At 38.6% G+C, this 17,835-nt stretch overlaps 3 protein-coding genes across 3 annotated transcripts in view; 1 reads left to right on the forward strand and 2 right to left on the reverse strand.

The window, feature by feature from the left end:
• The first annotated feature begins 3,908 nt into the window (after window positions 1–3,908).
• LOC101299888 (aspartic proteinase CDR1-like) lies at window positions 3,909–5,138 on the forward strand. Its single transcript, XM_004304885.1, has one exon. It carries the CDS (start codon window positions 3,909–3,911, stop codon window positions 5,136–5,138), a length of 1,230 nt encoding a protein of 409 aa, XP_004304933.1.
• Window positions 5,139–10,594: 5,456 nt separating this feature from the next.
• On the reverse strand, window positions 10,595–14,402 carry LOC101300170 (pentatricopeptide repeat-containing protein At3g12770-like). The gene is made up of 4 exons (XM_004304886.1): window positions 12,151–14,402; window positions 11,771–11,898; window positions 10,857–10,985; window positions 10,595–10,699 (listed from the first exon to the last, which is right to left on the reverse strand). The coding sequence occupies exon 1, from the start codon at window positions 14,400–14,402 to the stop codon at window positions 12,183–12,185; it is 2,220 nt and encodes a 739-aa protein (XP_004304934.1). The 3' UTR covers window positions 10,595–10,699; window positions 10,857–10,985; window positions 11,771–11,898; window positions 12,151–12,182.
• Window positions 14,403–14,778: 376 nt separating this feature from the next.
• The window catches only part of LOC101300468 (protein transport protein Sec24-like At3g07100-like), a 7,007-nt gene continuing 3,950 nt past the window's right edge, over window positions 14,779–17,835 (reverse strand). The window contains exons 7-13 of the mRNA XM_004304887.1: window positions 17,427–17,576; window positions 17,163–17,319; window positions 16,688–16,815; window positions 16,283–16,605; window positions 16,023–16,199; window positions 15,438–15,678; window positions 14,779–15,196 (exon numbers count right to left, since the gene is read on the reverse strand). Of these exons, the coding sequence (XP_004304935.1) occupies window positions 15,445–15,678; window positions 16,023–16,199; window positions 16,283–16,605; window positions 16,688–16,815; window positions 17,163–17,319; window positions 17,427–17,576 (1,169 nt within the window). The 3' untranslated portion in view covers window positions 14,779–15,196; window positions 15,438–15,444. The remainder of the gene's footprint in view (window positions 15,197–15,437; window positions 15,679–16,022; window positions 16,200–16,282; window positions 16,606–16,687; window positions 16,816–17,162; window positions 17,320–17,426; window positions 17,577–17,835) is intronic.

The following is a 17,835-nucleotide window of genomic DNA, read 5'->3' on the forward strand; positions in this document are numbered from 1 at the left end:
CCAAATATAAATAATGTTATAATAAAATAAAATTATAAGTTTGAAAATATAATATGAAATCATAAAATATTTGATTGGGCTAAAATTTAGCCCTCTCTTACTAGAGATCATTTAGTAGTCTATAAATAAAAAATAATATTTTTTAGAGCTAAATTATAGCTCTGGCCCCAATATAGCCCTCTCCTACTGGAGATGGCTTGAGTATGATCGAAAATGGTATCCCACATACTCTTATTACTAAAACCGGCCATGAGTAATATATACGACACCAATAAGTGCATGTTATTTGAGGATGTGGATGCAAGAAAATACAGAGTGGCAGCTATTTCTGAGGGATTGAGTGTACGTATATCATTCCTTTAGCTACCCTATAGCTAGCTAGCCTCGTAACCGCTCTACTTCTTCGAAAATTATACAGCGCACCCGGGTGCGCCGCGCACTCGTCATCTCCACTGTCGATTTTAACGCGTGAAAAAGTCTCTGTTAGCAGGCGAGTATCCAAAGCCTTTCTCTCTCTCTTCAACTTTTCCGATCATTTGGAACCGATTCGCCGGACAAGACAGGGAGCCTGTGGTGATCCACAAGGCCAAGCCGAAACCACAAGACCAGAACACAAGAAGGCAATCAAGTAGTCCGACGCCGGCCAGAACAAGAAGGCGGCTCTGACGGTGAGCGTGTCTCGGCGGACGTGAGGCATGCGATTTAGGAGGCGTGGCTGGAGAAGAAGATAGGGGCTGGAGAGGGAGGTGATTAGGTGAAGCTTAGGGCCAAACTCGATAAATAAAATCTGGGTTTCAAACGGCTGCATTTTTGGGGTTATGGTTTCTAAATAAAAGGAACAAGAATGAATGATGTATAGGTAGTGTTGCATATTTAATCCAATTAATATTTAATTCTTCTCCCTATTTTAGAAATATGTGTAATTAAAGTATAATATTTGTACAGGTAATTTAATAAATGTTTATCAAGAGATTTTCTTAATTTTATAATCACAATAATCATTAAAGAAATACATATTACATAAGGTACATCTTCTAAATTTAAATAATTTTTAAAATTTTTCATATTATTAAACTTAGAATATATAGTTTGAGTATCCGAAAAAATCTTCGAAATTTTATATTGTACCACTTAGATGCGTTTTGTATGCACATATAAAAATGTTTAAGAAATTTAGTTCACAGTGAAATACAACTTTGACTGAAAATAAACTTATTTTTGTCATTGTTTAGGTGACGGTCAACTCAATCAACCATATTTATTTGTATACCTTATCAAGGGCAGCTGTATCAAGCAAATGTGAATATGAAATTGAGTGGCTTTTTTTCAGTAGACTTATTTAATTACCATGTCTACATCAAACAATGAAATTTTTATTTTCACATATTAATGACCTCGGATCGTCACGTGCCTATTAAAACGATATAACTTGTTTAGTAGGTTATATGACTTGTATATCATTGTGAACCAACTATACTGAAGAGACAAAATTTTCAAAAATCTTGTGAAATAAGATGTGACCGGAATAGTGAAATACAAATAGGGTTAAAAAATCATAAATTTTCTGTAATGTTTGCTTCCCGATAAAAACAGTCAACTCTGAATACGCTTAGGCGCTCCTAAGAAGAGCTTAATCACCGGAGAGTCAATTTAACAAAATATTTTCATGCGTTTCCAAATCACATATATACGAGTTTTAAATTCGAAAACAGGGAAAAATAAAGTCTCACATGAAGCCGGTCAACCACATTTCATGTAAAAATGAGGTTGAAATAAGAGTTGACATATTCGATGGGGGCCTAACATATCCGAAACTGGGTGAATTTTTTTCAATAGACCTATTTAATCACCATGTCTATATCGGACGGTAGAATTTTTATTTTCACATATTTATGACCTCGGATCGCCATGTACCTACTAAAGCGGGGTAACTTGTTTAGTTAGTTATATGCAAGTGTACATCATTGTGAACCAATTATACAGAAGAAGCAAATTTTTAGAAAATCTTGTGAAATAGGATGTGATTGGAATAGTGAAATATGAACAGGGTTGAAAATTCACAAACTTTTGATAACGTTTGCTTCCCGATAAAAACAGTCAACTTTAAATACACTTAGACGTTTCTAAAGAGAGTCTAACCACCAGAGAGTCAATTTAACAATTTTTTTCATGGGTTCTTAAATATCATGTATACGAGTTTTAGGTTCGAAAACGGAAAAAAATAGGGTTCCACATGATGTAAGTCAACCATGTTTCGTGTATAAAATGAAGTTGAATTTAGGTTGACCAATTCGATAGGGGGTCTAACGAATCCGAAACAGGGTGGATTTTTTTTTTTTTCAGTAGACCTATTTAATCATCATATCTACATCGGATGGTGGAATTTTATTTTCACATATTTATCACCTTGGATCGCCACATGCCTACTAAAGTGGTATAATTTGTTTAGTAAGTTATGTAAGTGTACATCATTGTGAACCAACTATACAAAAGAAGCAAAATTTCATAAAATCTTGTGAAATAGGATGTGATCGGAATAGTGAAATATGGATAGGGTTGAAAATTCACAAATTTTCGGTAACGTTTGTTTCACGATAAAAGTAGTCAACTCTAAATACGCTTAGGCACTCCTAAGAGGAGCTTAACCACTGGGGGGGTCAATTTAATTATTTTTTTTCATGGATTCCTAAATCTCATGTATACGAGTTTTAAGTTAAAAAACGGGGAAATATAGGGTTTTGCACTATGCCGGTCAACCGCGTTTCGTGTAAAAAATAAAGTTGAATTCAGGTTGGCCTGTTCGATGGGGGGTCTAACGAATCCGAAACATGGTGAATTTTTTTCAGTATACCTATTTAATCACCATATCTACATCAGACGGTGAAATTTTTATTTTCACATGTTTATGACCTCTGATCGCCACGTGCCTACTAAAGCAATATAACTTGTTTAGTAAGTTATATGCAAGTGCACATTATTGTGAACCAACTATATAAAGGAAACAAACTTTTCGAAAATCATATAGGATGTGACCAGAATAGATAAATACGGCTAGGGTTGAAAAATCACATATTTTTGATAATGTTTAAACCTCGATCGAGACGGTCAACCGTATAACACTTATATTTCCTATTAACATTTAAACCCTAAAAGTCTAAACCCTAAACCCCAACTTTAAAACCAAATACCTACATAAACAGAAACACAAACACGAAACTTAAACCAAACTTAGTTTGGCCTAATTGACATCAACAAACACAAATCCATGTGTTTGGATTTAACAATAATAATAATAATAATAATAAGGATAATAATAAAATAGCCTCATTATCAATTTATTAACAATAATTATCTCCTTTTTTTCCTTTCAATTTTTTTTTCCTTTTCGATGAAGTCTTCTCCTTTGAATTGAATGTCGCCTTTCCTCTTTCCCTTCCTCCATCGACCACCAAATTAAAACCACCTCTGTAAATTCGCCGCCTCATTCTCTGACCACCTCCGTCTCTCCGACACCAAATCCTTCTCTCTCCGTCGTCATCCAATCAATTGCCACTCCTCTTCATGTCGTCTCCTGCCGGCGGCCCGACACCAATGCCATCGTCTCTCTTCTTCAGGTCTGTAATGGATTAGCCGGAAAGAGGGCCACTACAAACCACAATTGCATAAACAGCGCCTGCCAAGCACTCCCGTTGAATTTTCCGGGTGCGCTGAATAGGCTCTCCTACTTCTTTGTGATTTTCTTTCAATCATTCATGTCACGTCCAACTCAGTCCTAGCCTAGTCATGCATTATATTGTGTGTATAGCTAGGGGGACCAAAATAATGGTTGCAATGGTTTTCACTTTTCAGAATTCAGCTACCATCGGAATTCTCATATATCGATCTACTATAATCACAATTATAACACCATGAGCAAAACCACCATGACTCCCCCCTTGTTCTTCATCACTCTTCCAGCACTCTTTGTGGTGCTAGTTTCTGCTCACCACGGTGTACGTGCACCTCTCTTTAGGGCACTCCGGAGTCCCTTCTTCTACGTCGAAGTAGGGATTGGCTCGCCTCCTGTCTACGTCAAACTGGTGTTCGACACAGCCAGCACCACAACCTGGACGCAGTGCGCAGCCTGCAATACATGCTTTCCAGTGGCGATCCCTCCTTTCGATCCGAAGTTCAGTTCAACCTATCGGCGGTTACCGGAAAACCACCCTCTTTGCCGTGGTGGTTACGGAACAGAACATTCCGGAAAGTTCTGCAATTTCACAATGGAATACATCGACGGCCAACTAATCCGCGGTCAATTATCATTGGACACGTTCGTCCTTGGAAGCTCAAAACACAAGGTTCCAGATTTTGTGTTTGGTTGCGGACTCGACGATAAGAACGTCTTGGACTTTTTAAACGATACACATAATCCAATCTCTGGGGTTTTCGGCATTGGTATGAATGATCCTACCTCTATCTTATATCAGTTAAGTTCTTTCACCGAGCTCAAGTTTTCTTATTGTCTTCCACTGCGTGTATATGAGGAGAATGATCACCAGCACCATCATCATGCATGGTTGCATTTTGGTAAGGAGGCCGAGATCAAAAGCCACGATGGTGTAGTTGTACAAATCACACCACTTTTAGCAGGGAGGTGGGATGATAATACTTACTATGCGAAACTGAATGCTATAAGTGTAAATGGTTTATTTTTGCCAATAGATCCGATAGTGTTTACGAGGGGTAATGGAGTAGGGGTGGTTTTGGACTCGGGCACTCCATACACGATGTTTGTGGAGGAAGCATACACGCCTATACGAGAAGCTGTGGTGAAACACTTTCTGGAAAAGTATGGATGGGAAGCTATGAAGACGAGTGGATCTGGTAATTTTGACTTATGTTACAAGATGGTGCATCGACCAGCAATAGGAGACGTTGAATTCCCGGAACTGAAATTTCATTTTGAAGGAGAGGCAGTCATGGAGCTGATCAGAGATGCAGTATTCCAGGCGTTTGGTCACCCCATGAATGAGTTCTGCTTAATGATTCAGTCCTCTCTCTCTGACAATTTGTTGGGGGCGTTTCAGATGGTGAATCAAAGAATGCTGTTTGACGTTGGTGCGTCAAAACTATCATTTGTACCACAGAGCTGTTAAACGTTCTTGCGAATTACCTAATGTAATAATTGTTAAGCCCAATCCATATCTAAGCAGGCCCAATCCACTCCCAACTGTGACATCAGCAGCTTGGAGAACAAGTCATATTTTGCTCACTTATATTTTGTTTGCTTCTGCTATCAGCTGTAACCAACTGTAGAAAAAATAGGAGTTCTTTTTCTGTATTTTCAAGAACTGATCGAATCTTTTTCTCATACAAAAATTGCTTCCCATCTTCTCTGTGTTTCTTCTTCTTCAACCTCTAGTTATGCTTTCAATTTTTACCATTGTTTGCTTTATTTTCAAGATTTTATTATTTGAACCTTGATTTTTAGCAATAATATCAACGGTTCTTTTAATAATATCAACTGCGCGCTCTTATAATGTACGGACACTAATATATGAATGAAATATGAATATGATGAAGCCATTTCTAATGTTGCAAGCGTAAAATAGTTTTTTTTTTGAAAAGGGTTTGGAACCCAACCTAACTAAGAGACTCAGCCCCACGTCCGGTTTTATTTATTATATTAATATTAAAATTTTGCAAGGGGGGATATAATACCTGGACCCCGTGCTACTATAGAACTATTACAAATATCCTCACAACGTCCTGAATAATAACAGGAGTCTCCCCTAACTAAACATCATCTAACGACCCCGCACTAGCAAGGTGAGCTAATATCTGCTATACCATTTGCTTCCCTGCCGATGTGTCGAATTCTAATAGAATGAAAAGCAGACATATAGTCTTTACAGTCTCCTAAAACTCGACCCACCTCAAACAAACCCTCCTCCTCCCGTTCAAGGGCAACTACCAATAGGATATAATCGCTTTCAATATCAATATCGCTCCAACCTTGATGTACACCAAGTAACAAACCTGTTCTACATGCCTCAAACTCCATATTTAACGCGGAGTGAGCATGTTTAAACGGTCTTGCCACAACTGCGATTCCTAAACCCATATCATTTCTAACTACTACCCCCACACCACCACATCGGCACATCCATTAGAGTCAACAAAAGACCCATTGATATTGATTTTCAGTCTCCCACTGGGTGGACACTCCCACTTCATCCTCCTTCTCTTCTGTCTTACATGAGCCTTCACATGGACCTTCACATACTCCCCTAAAAATTGAACCACCCACTGTGCTAGGAAGCTACAATTGAAAGAAACTTGGTGCCATAGCACATTTGTTCCTCTCTGACCATATCGCCCACAAACAAGAAAGAAAAAGCTCCTGTTGATCTTTATTTAAAGCTTCCAAAGTCAACCAACGCCATTCCACCAAGGAAACATCATCAGAGAAAGTGGGGAGCACTAACCTTAAAGGGGTTTGGCGCCAAAATACCTTCAGCACAACACATTCCTTGAAAAGATGGACCCCTGTTTCAGCTACAACCCACACAGTAAACAATTTGTGTCTAAAACATTCACCTTCCAATTTGCTAAGGCCACCCGAGTGGGAACAATATCTCTCAATAACCTCCATACAAACATTTTAATTTTTGCTGGGATATTAATCTTCCACAGACAGCTCCAGTATCTACCTTGCTCACCTCCAATTGCATTAGAAGACGAAGAAGCTTGTTCTATAGCTTTACTAGCCAAACTCCATGCCCAATAACCACTCTTTACATTATATCTACCTCTCTTGTCAAAGTGCCATACCAACCGGTCACTTGGAGCTCTGCAACTCAATGGGATCTTTGCAATCAAGTCTACCTCATGTTGTGTAAACAATTCCTGTAGAAGATGAACTTGCCACACTCGATCTTCTGGATCAATTAAATCCGCTACTTTCAACTCTTCTAAACCATCCATTGGTTCTGAAAAAGGCATGAACCTGTAAGGAACAGGAATCCATTTATCATACCACACAGAGATGTTTTCTCCATTGCCAACCTGATATCTCACTCCTTGCTATAAAACCTGCCTTCCTGCCATAATGCTTCTCCAAGTGTACGAGGCTCCCAACTTTAACTTCGCATCCATAAAACATGTATCCTGGAAATACTTGGCTTTCGACACCTGGAAACAATATTATCCGGATACTGCAAAATACGCCACCCTTGCTTGGCCAGTAGAGCTAAATTATAATCATGCATATTCTTGAAACCCAAGCCTTCCTCCCGTTTTGATCTACAAAGTTTGTCCCATGAGAGCCAATGGATTTTGCCCTTACGTACCCTCCTTATCTCCCCACCAGAATCGAGCCATAAGCTTGTGCATATCATCACATAAATATTTAGGGAGCTCAAAACAGTTCATGACATACGTCGAAATAGCTTGTGTCACCGCCTTGATTAAAATCTCTTTCCCGGCAGCGCTGAGGAGTTTCTCTCGCCATCCCTGGGTTCTCTGTTTTACTCGTTCCACTAGATATCCAAAAGCTTCTTCCTTGGGATAGCTCACCTCCACCGTGACACCTAGATACTTATCATGTTTCTCCACCCTCCGCACTAATTGCCATTCTAATGTTGCAAGGTAAAAATTAGGTAGTTACTATTTAGTTCTTGTAAGAGGGAGAGATGATTAGACCGTATTATCAAATAGTAACTAGTTAGTTCTTCATAAATCATACTATATAATTTGATAATTAGACCATATAAATTAATTCTGATAACTTTTAAAATCCAATTTTACTCCTTGTTAAAAATTCTAAAATGTTGCATAGATGTGAACTTCTAGACCGAAATTTTTATGAAAGTTAATTGTAGAGGACTTAGACTATCTCCAGAGAGGGCTATATTAGGGTCATGGCTATAATTTAGCCTTAAAAAGTATTATTTTTTATTCATAGGCTATTAAACCATCTCTAGTAAGAAGGGCCAAATTTTAGCCCTTTTTAATATTTTATGGTTTCACATTATATTTTAACATATATTGTCACTTTTACTACAAATATACTGTCACTTTTACAACAAATATATCGTCACATTAATTCTTGAATAAACTTTTGAGACAAAATTAAATATTTTGCATTGTTTGTGAATATATTAACACAATAAGATATCAGTCATTTATTGCATATTTAATTAATTACTTAGCATTGATTTTGAGTCGGGAGAATTTACCCGTTGTAATGAAATGAGAATGAAATCATCTAATAGAAAGTTGATAATTGTTATAATTTAAGTAGTCATCATCAATCAACCCACATGCAAATTATAGTTTTTTAATCTGATTTGGGACCACTTTGTTTTGGCCTGGGCTAACCAAAGTGCTATGTTTAGCTTTTTTGATTTAGCCCTTTGCAAATTTGTTGTTGGAGACTAAAATAAGGCCAAAATTTAGGATTTGGTCATATAGCCTCTATTACTAGAGATGACTTTATGAATTCAATTTTTAGATGCCATTTCAAAAAACAAAACAACATTCCCATGTAATTATTCACACCCATAGGGTGTGTTTGGTCTCTAGCAACATGAATTCAAATCACTCGGTATCATGAGTCTTGACCTTCTCAAATCCCCTCAATCTAGTCTTCATAAACTGAACCCACACAGAAGCCAGATAATTCGAAGGAGGGTCAGGCAACGTAGCATTCTTGGCAGCAATAACGATCTCATAATAGGCACCTGATGCAAATACTTTTCTACCGGAAACTAGGCGCTCAAAAACTAACTTCTTTATAGCGTTCTTGTTGTACTCGGTGACTGCACACTCTGCAACTCTTATTGCACGCGGATCGCTTGTGTTGAGAGGAGTCCAGGTACCGATGAGGTAGAGCTTCTCTGTGGAAGCGACGACCACGGGAAGGAAGAAAGCAAGGAGGACGAGGTAGCAATGAGAAGGCATTGTTCTTGGCTATGCTTACTAGCTGATTCAGTTTCTTGGTTTGACTCTTACTTGGCGTTCATGGTTAGTATACATAGTAAGTTAGTAACTGGCTAGACACATGTTACAATTGGAATTGAATTATGTGTAAGAAACGGATGGATTTCGTGTATTAGATTTTGAACATGCATTCTAGTTACAATTAATCCAAGAAATGTTCATTCATCATCCCATTTAAGAAAAATCAAGCAATCAAATTATGTCTACATAAAGATGATTACGTTCTTTTTTATTAAATATAAAGAATCTCAATACAGTAAAGTCCAAATGTGCAATTTCAGAAAATAATATTCCAATAACTTTTAATTATTTTTGCAATTTCAGACATTTTCTGTTTTCAGGAAAAGGAAAAAAAAAAAAAAAAAACCTACTCATACAAAACAAGCATAAAGCCTAATATCATTTAGTCTAATGGCATAATCTCCCCTTTAGTAAGTAGGAGGTTCTGAGTTTGACTCACGCAGTTGTAATTTACCTGATTAAAAAAACAAGCATAAACGGTTGATGTACATTTCTCCTTTTGGAAAAGTTCAGTCAATTTGAAGGGTGCTGCAATGGATATTGTAGTTCCAAAGGATACTAATTCGAGTCTTTCGAGCTCTGAAGTACTTTATTTTCAAATTTTCAATGCAAAGGAAAAACTACAAGAAAAAAAAAAATACATTCATGTTTTTCATTCTGGGACGATATAGAAGCCGGAATCAGATTAGTTTCTTTTTGTGGAATTTTAGAAAATCAAGAATGCAAAAGTGTTTATATGATATAGAAGTTCAGAATCGGATTAGTTTCTTTTTGTGGACAATATAGCAGAGGTTAAAGCTGCTGACTATGATATGTTAGCTAATGGTGGACTTGATGATATTAGACTAGCTCAACACAAATCGGTGAATGTCCGTATGAGGCATACACCAAGAACATGTAACAATATTGCTCATAGACTGGCAGCTATGGCTTTTGAGGACAACTTTGCTTGCACTTGGCTGGACAACCCCACACTGTATTCTCAATCTTCTTCAGATGACCAAGTTCATTCGTGACCCACTGAGGCATTGACGATTCAATATGTATCATATTTCAAATCCTACTACCAGTATATGCCTAGTAATCTCTCTCTGAAATAGCCTGATGGGAAAACGAGGACGATGGTGAGAAGAGAAGGGAATGATGGTTAAAGATTAATGGGAGATTAGTCACTCACTCACTGCCATCTTTTTGAAGAACAATATAACCATAGGGAGTTAGAAGGTGAAATAGAAAATGACCAATACAACACAAACTTTGTCAATTGTCAGTCTGATAGAAGATGACCGTATCATTTAGAAAATCTTGCAGTGTTAAAGAGAGGCAACTTTCAAGTAACGAGACTAAATGTAACTGAATCTCAAGACAACTTGTAAGCATGGTGTGGCTTTGTTGCACTGCCTCTATGACAATAGCAAAAAATATGACAAAATAAAAAGAAAAGAACAAAGAGAGGGTAATCATAGTCTTTAACCATCGCATCCAGTGATGAATGAACAAATTGTCACAACTCTGCCTTTCGACGAGCTATTCTTCAACTCTACCTACCACACTCGAGGAGATAATGTCATGGCTGAACTACCAATTTTAATTCATCACATCGAACAAATTGGTCCCTCACTTTTGTCATCTTTGGCAAATATCCGCTCCACCACCTCAGATGAGACATGAAATAACTTTGAGAAACATCCTGCTGCAATGTATAACTAAGACAGAAGTTAAAAAGGGCACACAGAAAGAATGGCAGTTCTACGAAGCATCTTAAACACAATCAGTTTGTTTACATACTTTTAATTTGATCAACATATTTTGGAGAATCTTAGCTAAAATTTAAATTAAGGAATCATTACCTCTATAGTACAGATTTTGCTGGGTTGCCAGTGTACCTTTATCAACATAACCATTGGTTCACCCATCTCTAAATTGACAAGTATCCAAATTTTCTTCTTTGACATTCATTCATGCTCACAAAGGGTCACCTGATTAGCCAAGAGAATGCAGTAGAAGGGAATAAGAACAGATACCAGTTGAATATGTAGCAAGTAAAGGTAAGTCGCAGATAAACAGATAAAATAAATAGTTCTTGAGACAGCCACCATACTAGAAACTTAAGCCATACTTGAAACAGCCATAATAGTTCTTGAGACAGCCATACTAGTTCAGGTTATACAGAGCTCTTTACAGAGCCAAAATTCTAATCAGTCTAGGGGAATTCAATGCCCAAGAATAACAGAGCTGTAGGTTTAACTCCATGAGCAGCAATTGAACTAAAAGTTCCGAGTGCGTCCAGCAGGAACCAAACCACTTATTATAGTATTCATACAGCTAGAACTGACTCCTCCAAATGATACAAAAAACTGACAGTGCATGTCATGTGTATAATGTAATGAGGGAAAAGGGGAGAATCATCATGTGAACCTCTAAAAATTGGTCAGCAGTTCATAAGCCATTTAGACAAGTATCTATCTCTTATCCTTTTCCATCATGCAGACTTTTTATAGTCCAGCATAAGTGCTGGCCTCAAAATATCCTGTCCATTGATAATGAAAATTGCATATGGAGCAGTCATAAGCTTATCCAATGTTGTAACATACACTAAATCCCAAGAAAATCTGGAAATGCGTGGGAAAATTGAAATCTGAAAAATCGAAATTTGAACATAAAGTTTTAGAATAGAAAAGATAAAAACGAAAAGGAAAAGCAGAAAGTTTAACTGAATACTCGCATCTTTTAACTTCCCTAGCATAGAGTTTCAGTTACCCACCTAGCCTGGAAAGCAAGGTGACAATGGCACCAGCTTCAGCCTGGCAATACATCTGTCTCAGATCTGTAACAACAGGTACTGCTGCTTTATGTACTCTACTGCACCTTTCTTCACAGCATTCAATGTATCTTTAATGTGTTAAGGACACTTGAGTCATTAATAACCTTCATAATACCTGTGGCGTTGCTCCTAAGCTACTAACTAAAGAGCCACACATCCAAAACAGGGATAGAGAGTGCTAGGTACTTGTTATGCAGATAAAAAGCAAACTTGGAAAATGTTAGTAATTGATATGGACAGCACTATATGTGAATAACCAAAAGAAAAACAAGCACCATAGTCAATTTCAGCTTAAATAAAACACTGAAGCTGAAGGATACAGCAAAGAAAATTTAGTGCTGGCTTTTCTCTTTCACCAATAGTCTCCACAGGAACAAAATCCATCCTTGAAATGATGGAAACGCTTTGCATCCCTGACAACTATCTCCCTGTTGACAAGCTTAGATATTAGCTTGGTTGCTGCATGACAATTCACACATGCGCGTATGTTTTTAGTTATTCTTAGAGTGGTTCCAGGAGCAGTACTGATGAGGCCATACACAATTGCCAGCCTCTCACTATGATTGCAAAGTGTCTCCTCTGTCTCTTCATAATTTAAGTCATGCAGGACGGATTCTGTATGAGGAACAAATCCAGCCTCCTTCAACCTCCTCTCTAGACTCTCAAGCTCTTCATAAATTTCCTCAGACCTTGGATGCGACTTGTCTCCTACATGAAATGCTTGTAGTTTACCATTAATCTCAATCAAACTATGGCCAATGCCCTTGATCAGTCCTTTCTCCCTCATCAGTACTCGCACCTGTGCAACACGATCCCATAATCTGGCTGAAGCAAAGAGATTCGACAGTTGCACATAATGCCCTATCTCATATGGATCTAATGACAAAAGCTTTTCTGCAGCATATTGTCCCAAAGTCACATTGCGATGAATCTTGCACGAACTAAGGAGTGCTCCCCATACACTTGTACCAGGTTCAATAGGCATCTTCTTTATAAAATCATAAGCCTGTTCCAGCTGGCCTGCACGTCCCAGAAGATCAACCACACAAGAATAGTGATGGTTTCCAGGCTCAATCCCATAGTCTCTCATGCGATGGAAAAGCTCCCATCCCTCATGTACAAGGCCTGAATGGTTGCATGCAGTAAGGAGTCCAAGAAAGGTAACATCATTTGGTACCACCCCAGCATGCTGCATAGAATGGTAAACATCAATAGCTTCTCGTCCTCGACCATGCAATCCATAGCCCACAATCATTGCACTCCAGACGACAACATCTTTATTAGGTGTTCTATCAAAGACCATGCGAGCAGAATCTACACTTCCACATTTTGCATACATATCAATTAGGGATGTATTAACAAAAACATGATTTCTATACTCACTTTTGCAGACATAGCCATCCATCCATTTTGCTAATTCAAGAGAACCGACCTGAGCGCATGCTACAATAGCAGACCTCAGAGTAATTGAATCAATTCTAATGCTTCTAGAGATCATCTCACGGAATAGCTCCACAGCTTTCTCAGCATGACCATTCTTGGCATACCCAGAAATCATAGCATTCCACATTATCACATTCGGTCTTTCCATCTTATCAAATAATGATCTGGCAACCATCACCTGCCCACTTTTCGCATACATGGCCGTGAGCGAAATGACCAAGTCAGGCTCAAACTCAAGACCCATTTTAACCAAACAACCATGAACAGATCTCCCCTGTCCCAAGTCCTCCACATCCGTATACGCTTTCAGTACACTAACCAAAACAATCCAATCAGGTTTCACATTCACCTTCCTCATCAAACCAAAAATCCTCAAAGCTTCCAAACACTCCCCATTCTGCGCATACCCTGAAATGATGGAAGTCCACGAAACAATCGACCTCTCACCCAACCCATCAAACACAATCCTAGCGCGATCCACCCTCCCACATTTGGCATAAAACGCCACCAAACTATTCTGCACAACCACATTGGACTCAAACCCATGTCGAAACACCTGTCCATGAACCCTTCGACCTATCTCAACCGCCCCCAACCCGCCGCAGGCTTTGAGCACATGAGGGAAAGTGAAACCATCCGGACCCACACCCATCTCCTGCATCCCACAATACATTTGTACAGCATCAGCATACGCATTGTGCTTCGAATAACCCCGAATGATTGCGTTCCATAAGAACACACCCGGGTCAGTAAATTCGTCGAACACCTGGCGGGCATAGGAAATGTGGCCGAGATTCGAGCTGCAATTAACTAATTTGGTGATTAGAAAGGCGCTGGCTTGGAAACCCAGTACGAGCAACTGGGCGTGGATTTGAGTGAGGTGGGTCCTGCGGGTGGAGCTATCGATAAAAGAGGCGAAGGAGGACTCGGAATCGTAGCCGAAATGGAGGGTGTGGTTGTCGGAGAAGTAGGAGTCTAGGCTGAGAGGGGAGGAGGAATAGTGATTGGGGGAGATGAAGGAGAACGGGAGAGGAAAGTGGAATGGGAATGGGGGAGGAGCCAAAGTTCGGAATTTGGCGGGAAGAGGAAGCAGAGAGGCTCTCTTTATGAGAGTCAAACTCACAGCCATCATCACACACTGTAGTATCTTCAAATGCTGTTTTGACTATTATATGTAAAAACGAAGCGGATAGAATTATGTCAGAACGCTTCCTCTCTTTCCTACCATCGCAAATGTAGTATTCTACACTTAACAAACTCTTACCCACTCGACAATAGAGTATAAGAAACACATGGTGCCACCGACTATGGGGCAACAGAAGGCGGTCAGGGTATGCAGTCGTGGTGTCGCCGATGGCGAGGTATATGAGACACCTTCTTGTAGAACCCATTGGGCAACTGAGGGCTACAAGTACTTGCAATGCCTATGTGAGAGTGATGCGGTAGAGAAGAAAGGTCTACTGGTACATATATTTTCTTTCTTTCGGTTGTATGCAAAGAGAAAATCTGAAATGTGAATCGTGCAAAAGTTAAGGAGGTACATTTATGGGTAGGAAGTACAAAAAGTTTGGAAGGTCCAAACACAAATATGTGAGGTCGGAATAGAACTACTCAAAAAAATATTTTAAGGGCATGTCAACTGTAAACACTTGGAAGAAAAAGAATTGAAGGATATCACATACAAAAATTTCCTCAACAAGCGGCACAAGAATATAGAACTAAAGTACATCTTTAAATATCGGATCCTGTGATGAACAAACAAATTATCCCAACTGTGCATGGCGACGATCTAATCTTCAACTCGATTTACCCGACTGGTGGGGATGATGCCATGGCTGAACGCTATCCATTATTCATCACATTGAACAAATATTTGCTCCACCCACTTCACAGATGAGGCATGCAATAAGTTTAAAAAACATCCTGCTGCATTGGAAGGCAGAAGTTAAAATGGCTCTTTGCAGGCACAAAGGTGACTTGTATGCACATCAATAGTTCAAAAACCAATTTGGGTATCTTAAAACCAATATCACTCAAATACCATTCTGAGAGAATTTGATCATTCAAATACCAGTTTGGATAAGTACTATGAATTGCAGCAACACATTCTAAGAGAATTTCAAATGCCAAATAAGAGCCAAAATACAAAGTAAAAAATCATTACCTCTATATTACGGATTTTGCTGGACTTGCCGATGTAGCTGGATTATCCAATCAACATAACCATTGGTTCCCCCCATCTGTTCCTCGACAAGATTGGCAAGTAGAAGATGACCTTCTCGGGGCTGCTCACCTTGTCTTACAAGATAACACAACTGATGATATGAAGGATCATTTTCCCTAAATTTCTTAAGTATCCTCATTAGCTTCTTTGATATTTCATTATCACGCTCACAAAGGGTCACCTGATCGCCAAAGACAAAGTAAGAATGCAGCAATTGGAATAAAAGGGTCCAATAAGTAGCAAGTAAAGGTAAGTTGCACATAAAATAAAGAGTTCTTGAGACGGCCATTTTAGAAAATTCACGAAATTACAGAACCTAAACCAAGGGCTAATCATTCTAGCAGAATTCAGTGTCCCATAAATAAGGGGAAGTTAAATGTTCAAATTCCATGAGTAGAGGTTCAACTGAACGTTCCAAGTGCAACCAGCAAGAATCAGACCACCTATTACAGCAGTTATAATGCTGTTCTTTTCCTTTTTATATTTTAATTTTTGTCTTATTAGAGAGAATCAGACCACTAGTACCTTTGATAACTCGGCTGCAAAATCACTCCCAAGAAGATTCTTTGCTATATCAGGTGGAAGAACTCTACCAAACCATAGAACAAAGCGAAACCCATCATCATATATATACAGGCCTCTGGAATCTAAGCTGTCAGCTACTAGTGGTAATCTATGTAAGTCACCAGCATCAGCAGAAGGCTACAAATACAAGAAACAGAAATGAGTACAATGATTTGTGGAAGGAAATTACCATGGAAAAACAAGAGAATGGAAATGCATACCTTCAAAAGATACTCATCAAGCCGTATTAAACTAGGGTATAGAAGCTTCATCAATTTTTTAACTGGTAGAGTCATCATTGTGTGGCCTGCCGCACAACGTTCATCAAGTGATACATCTGCATACCCCCCACGAATAGGCGCTGACTTACAAAGTGCTAATCCATACATTGGTAAAAATTTCAGAGACTCTGGAAATATCATCTTTCCTCCCAAGCGGTGTTGTACAGCATGAAGATTTCTAAATTCTTTGAGGGCTTTGACAATTCTTAGCTGCAAAGAGTTCCGAGCATCTTCCAACTTACTCGACAAAGTCTTCTCAATTGCTGCAATTTTAGGCTACAATGATAAGAAAACTGAATATTCACATGTTAACAACATTACTAGCATATATTTTCAGTTACCCACCTAGCCTGGAAAGCAAGGTGACAATAGCACCAGTGTCAGCCTGGCGATACATCTCTGCCAGATCTGTGACAACAGGTACTGCTGCTGTATGTACTCTAATACGCCTTTCTCCGCAGGACGCTGTGTATCTTTGATATGTATGTTAAGGACACTTCAGTCATTTATAACCTTCATATTTACCATTATGGCATTCCTCCCAAGCAAGTTAAACTAAACATATCCAGAACAAGTACAACAAGATTGGCATTTTTTTTTCTTTTTGGGTGTCTGGGATAGGCATTTGGTATGCCACTCAAAAGAAGATTTACTGTATAGTGGAAATTCAAAGAGATGCAGAAAGTACAAAAGTAGTGCTAGCAATGGACATGGACAGCATGATAAGTGAATAACCAGAAGAAAAACAAACATGATACAGGCATGTCTATGTGTAACTTAGATAAACAAGAAAAAAAAAAAAAATGAAGCTGAAGGATACAGTAGAGCTACTTGGAAGTATACTGTCTGAATAGTTAGTAATGTCTCATCAAGAATGAGCTGCATCGCAAAGGCTTTATCACAATCTACAGCTGGAAGTGCTAACAAATCGGTGGACCTCAGCATAAAGTTCCCATGATAAGATGAAAAGCGGACTCCTCCACGTATAAACAAGTAACATCCCAAGTCAGCATAATTTGAACACAGGAAAAAACATGTGTGTGCATACAATGGGAATTAATTTGGAGAATTATCTATAGCATACCTTTTCCACATCTTATCCGCATGACTGCCTCCCAGGCAGTTTCCCTAGTAAGGTCTCTGGCTAACTCATGTCTCAACTTCTCTCCATGACTGGTAGATTGGAAGTTTGGGTAGTAGTACACCTGACCCCCGGTATATTTTGCCAGAGTACCTACATTTAAAAGCAATAAGAATTATAGCATTCAAAATTCTGCTGCATAATAAATGAAGTTCATTAAAATGGGATGGTATATTGAAAAATCATAACCATTATCTGCAGGTTGCACTAAAATCTCAATCCGTCAAATATGCAAACTCAGAGTCTTTCTTAAAAAATATCAAGTATTGGGAAAGAGACATAACAGTTTGTAGGGAAAACAGTTAAATACAAGTATGCAACACAACAGAAAAGATTTTTTTTTTTTGTTTTT

Source organism: Fragaria vesca, linkage group LG6, assembly GCF_000184155.1.
Source record: "Fragaria vesca subsp. vesca linkage group LG6, FraVesHawaii_1.0, whole genome shotgun sequence".
Taxonomy (NCBI): Eukaryota; Viridiplantae; Streptophyta; class Magnoliopsida; order Rosales; family Rosaceae; genus Fragaria; species Fragaria vesca.

Excerpts from the sequence above, each read along its gene's own strand:
- LOC101299888 (XM_004304885.1), top strand. The coding sequence starts at position 3,909 with ATGAGCAAAACCACCATGACTCCCCCCTTGTTCTTCATCACTCTTCCA.
- LOC101300170 (XM_004304886.1), bottom strand. The coding sequence starts at position 14,402 with ATGGCTGTGAGTTTGACTCTCATAAAGAGAGCCTCTCTGCTTCCTCTT.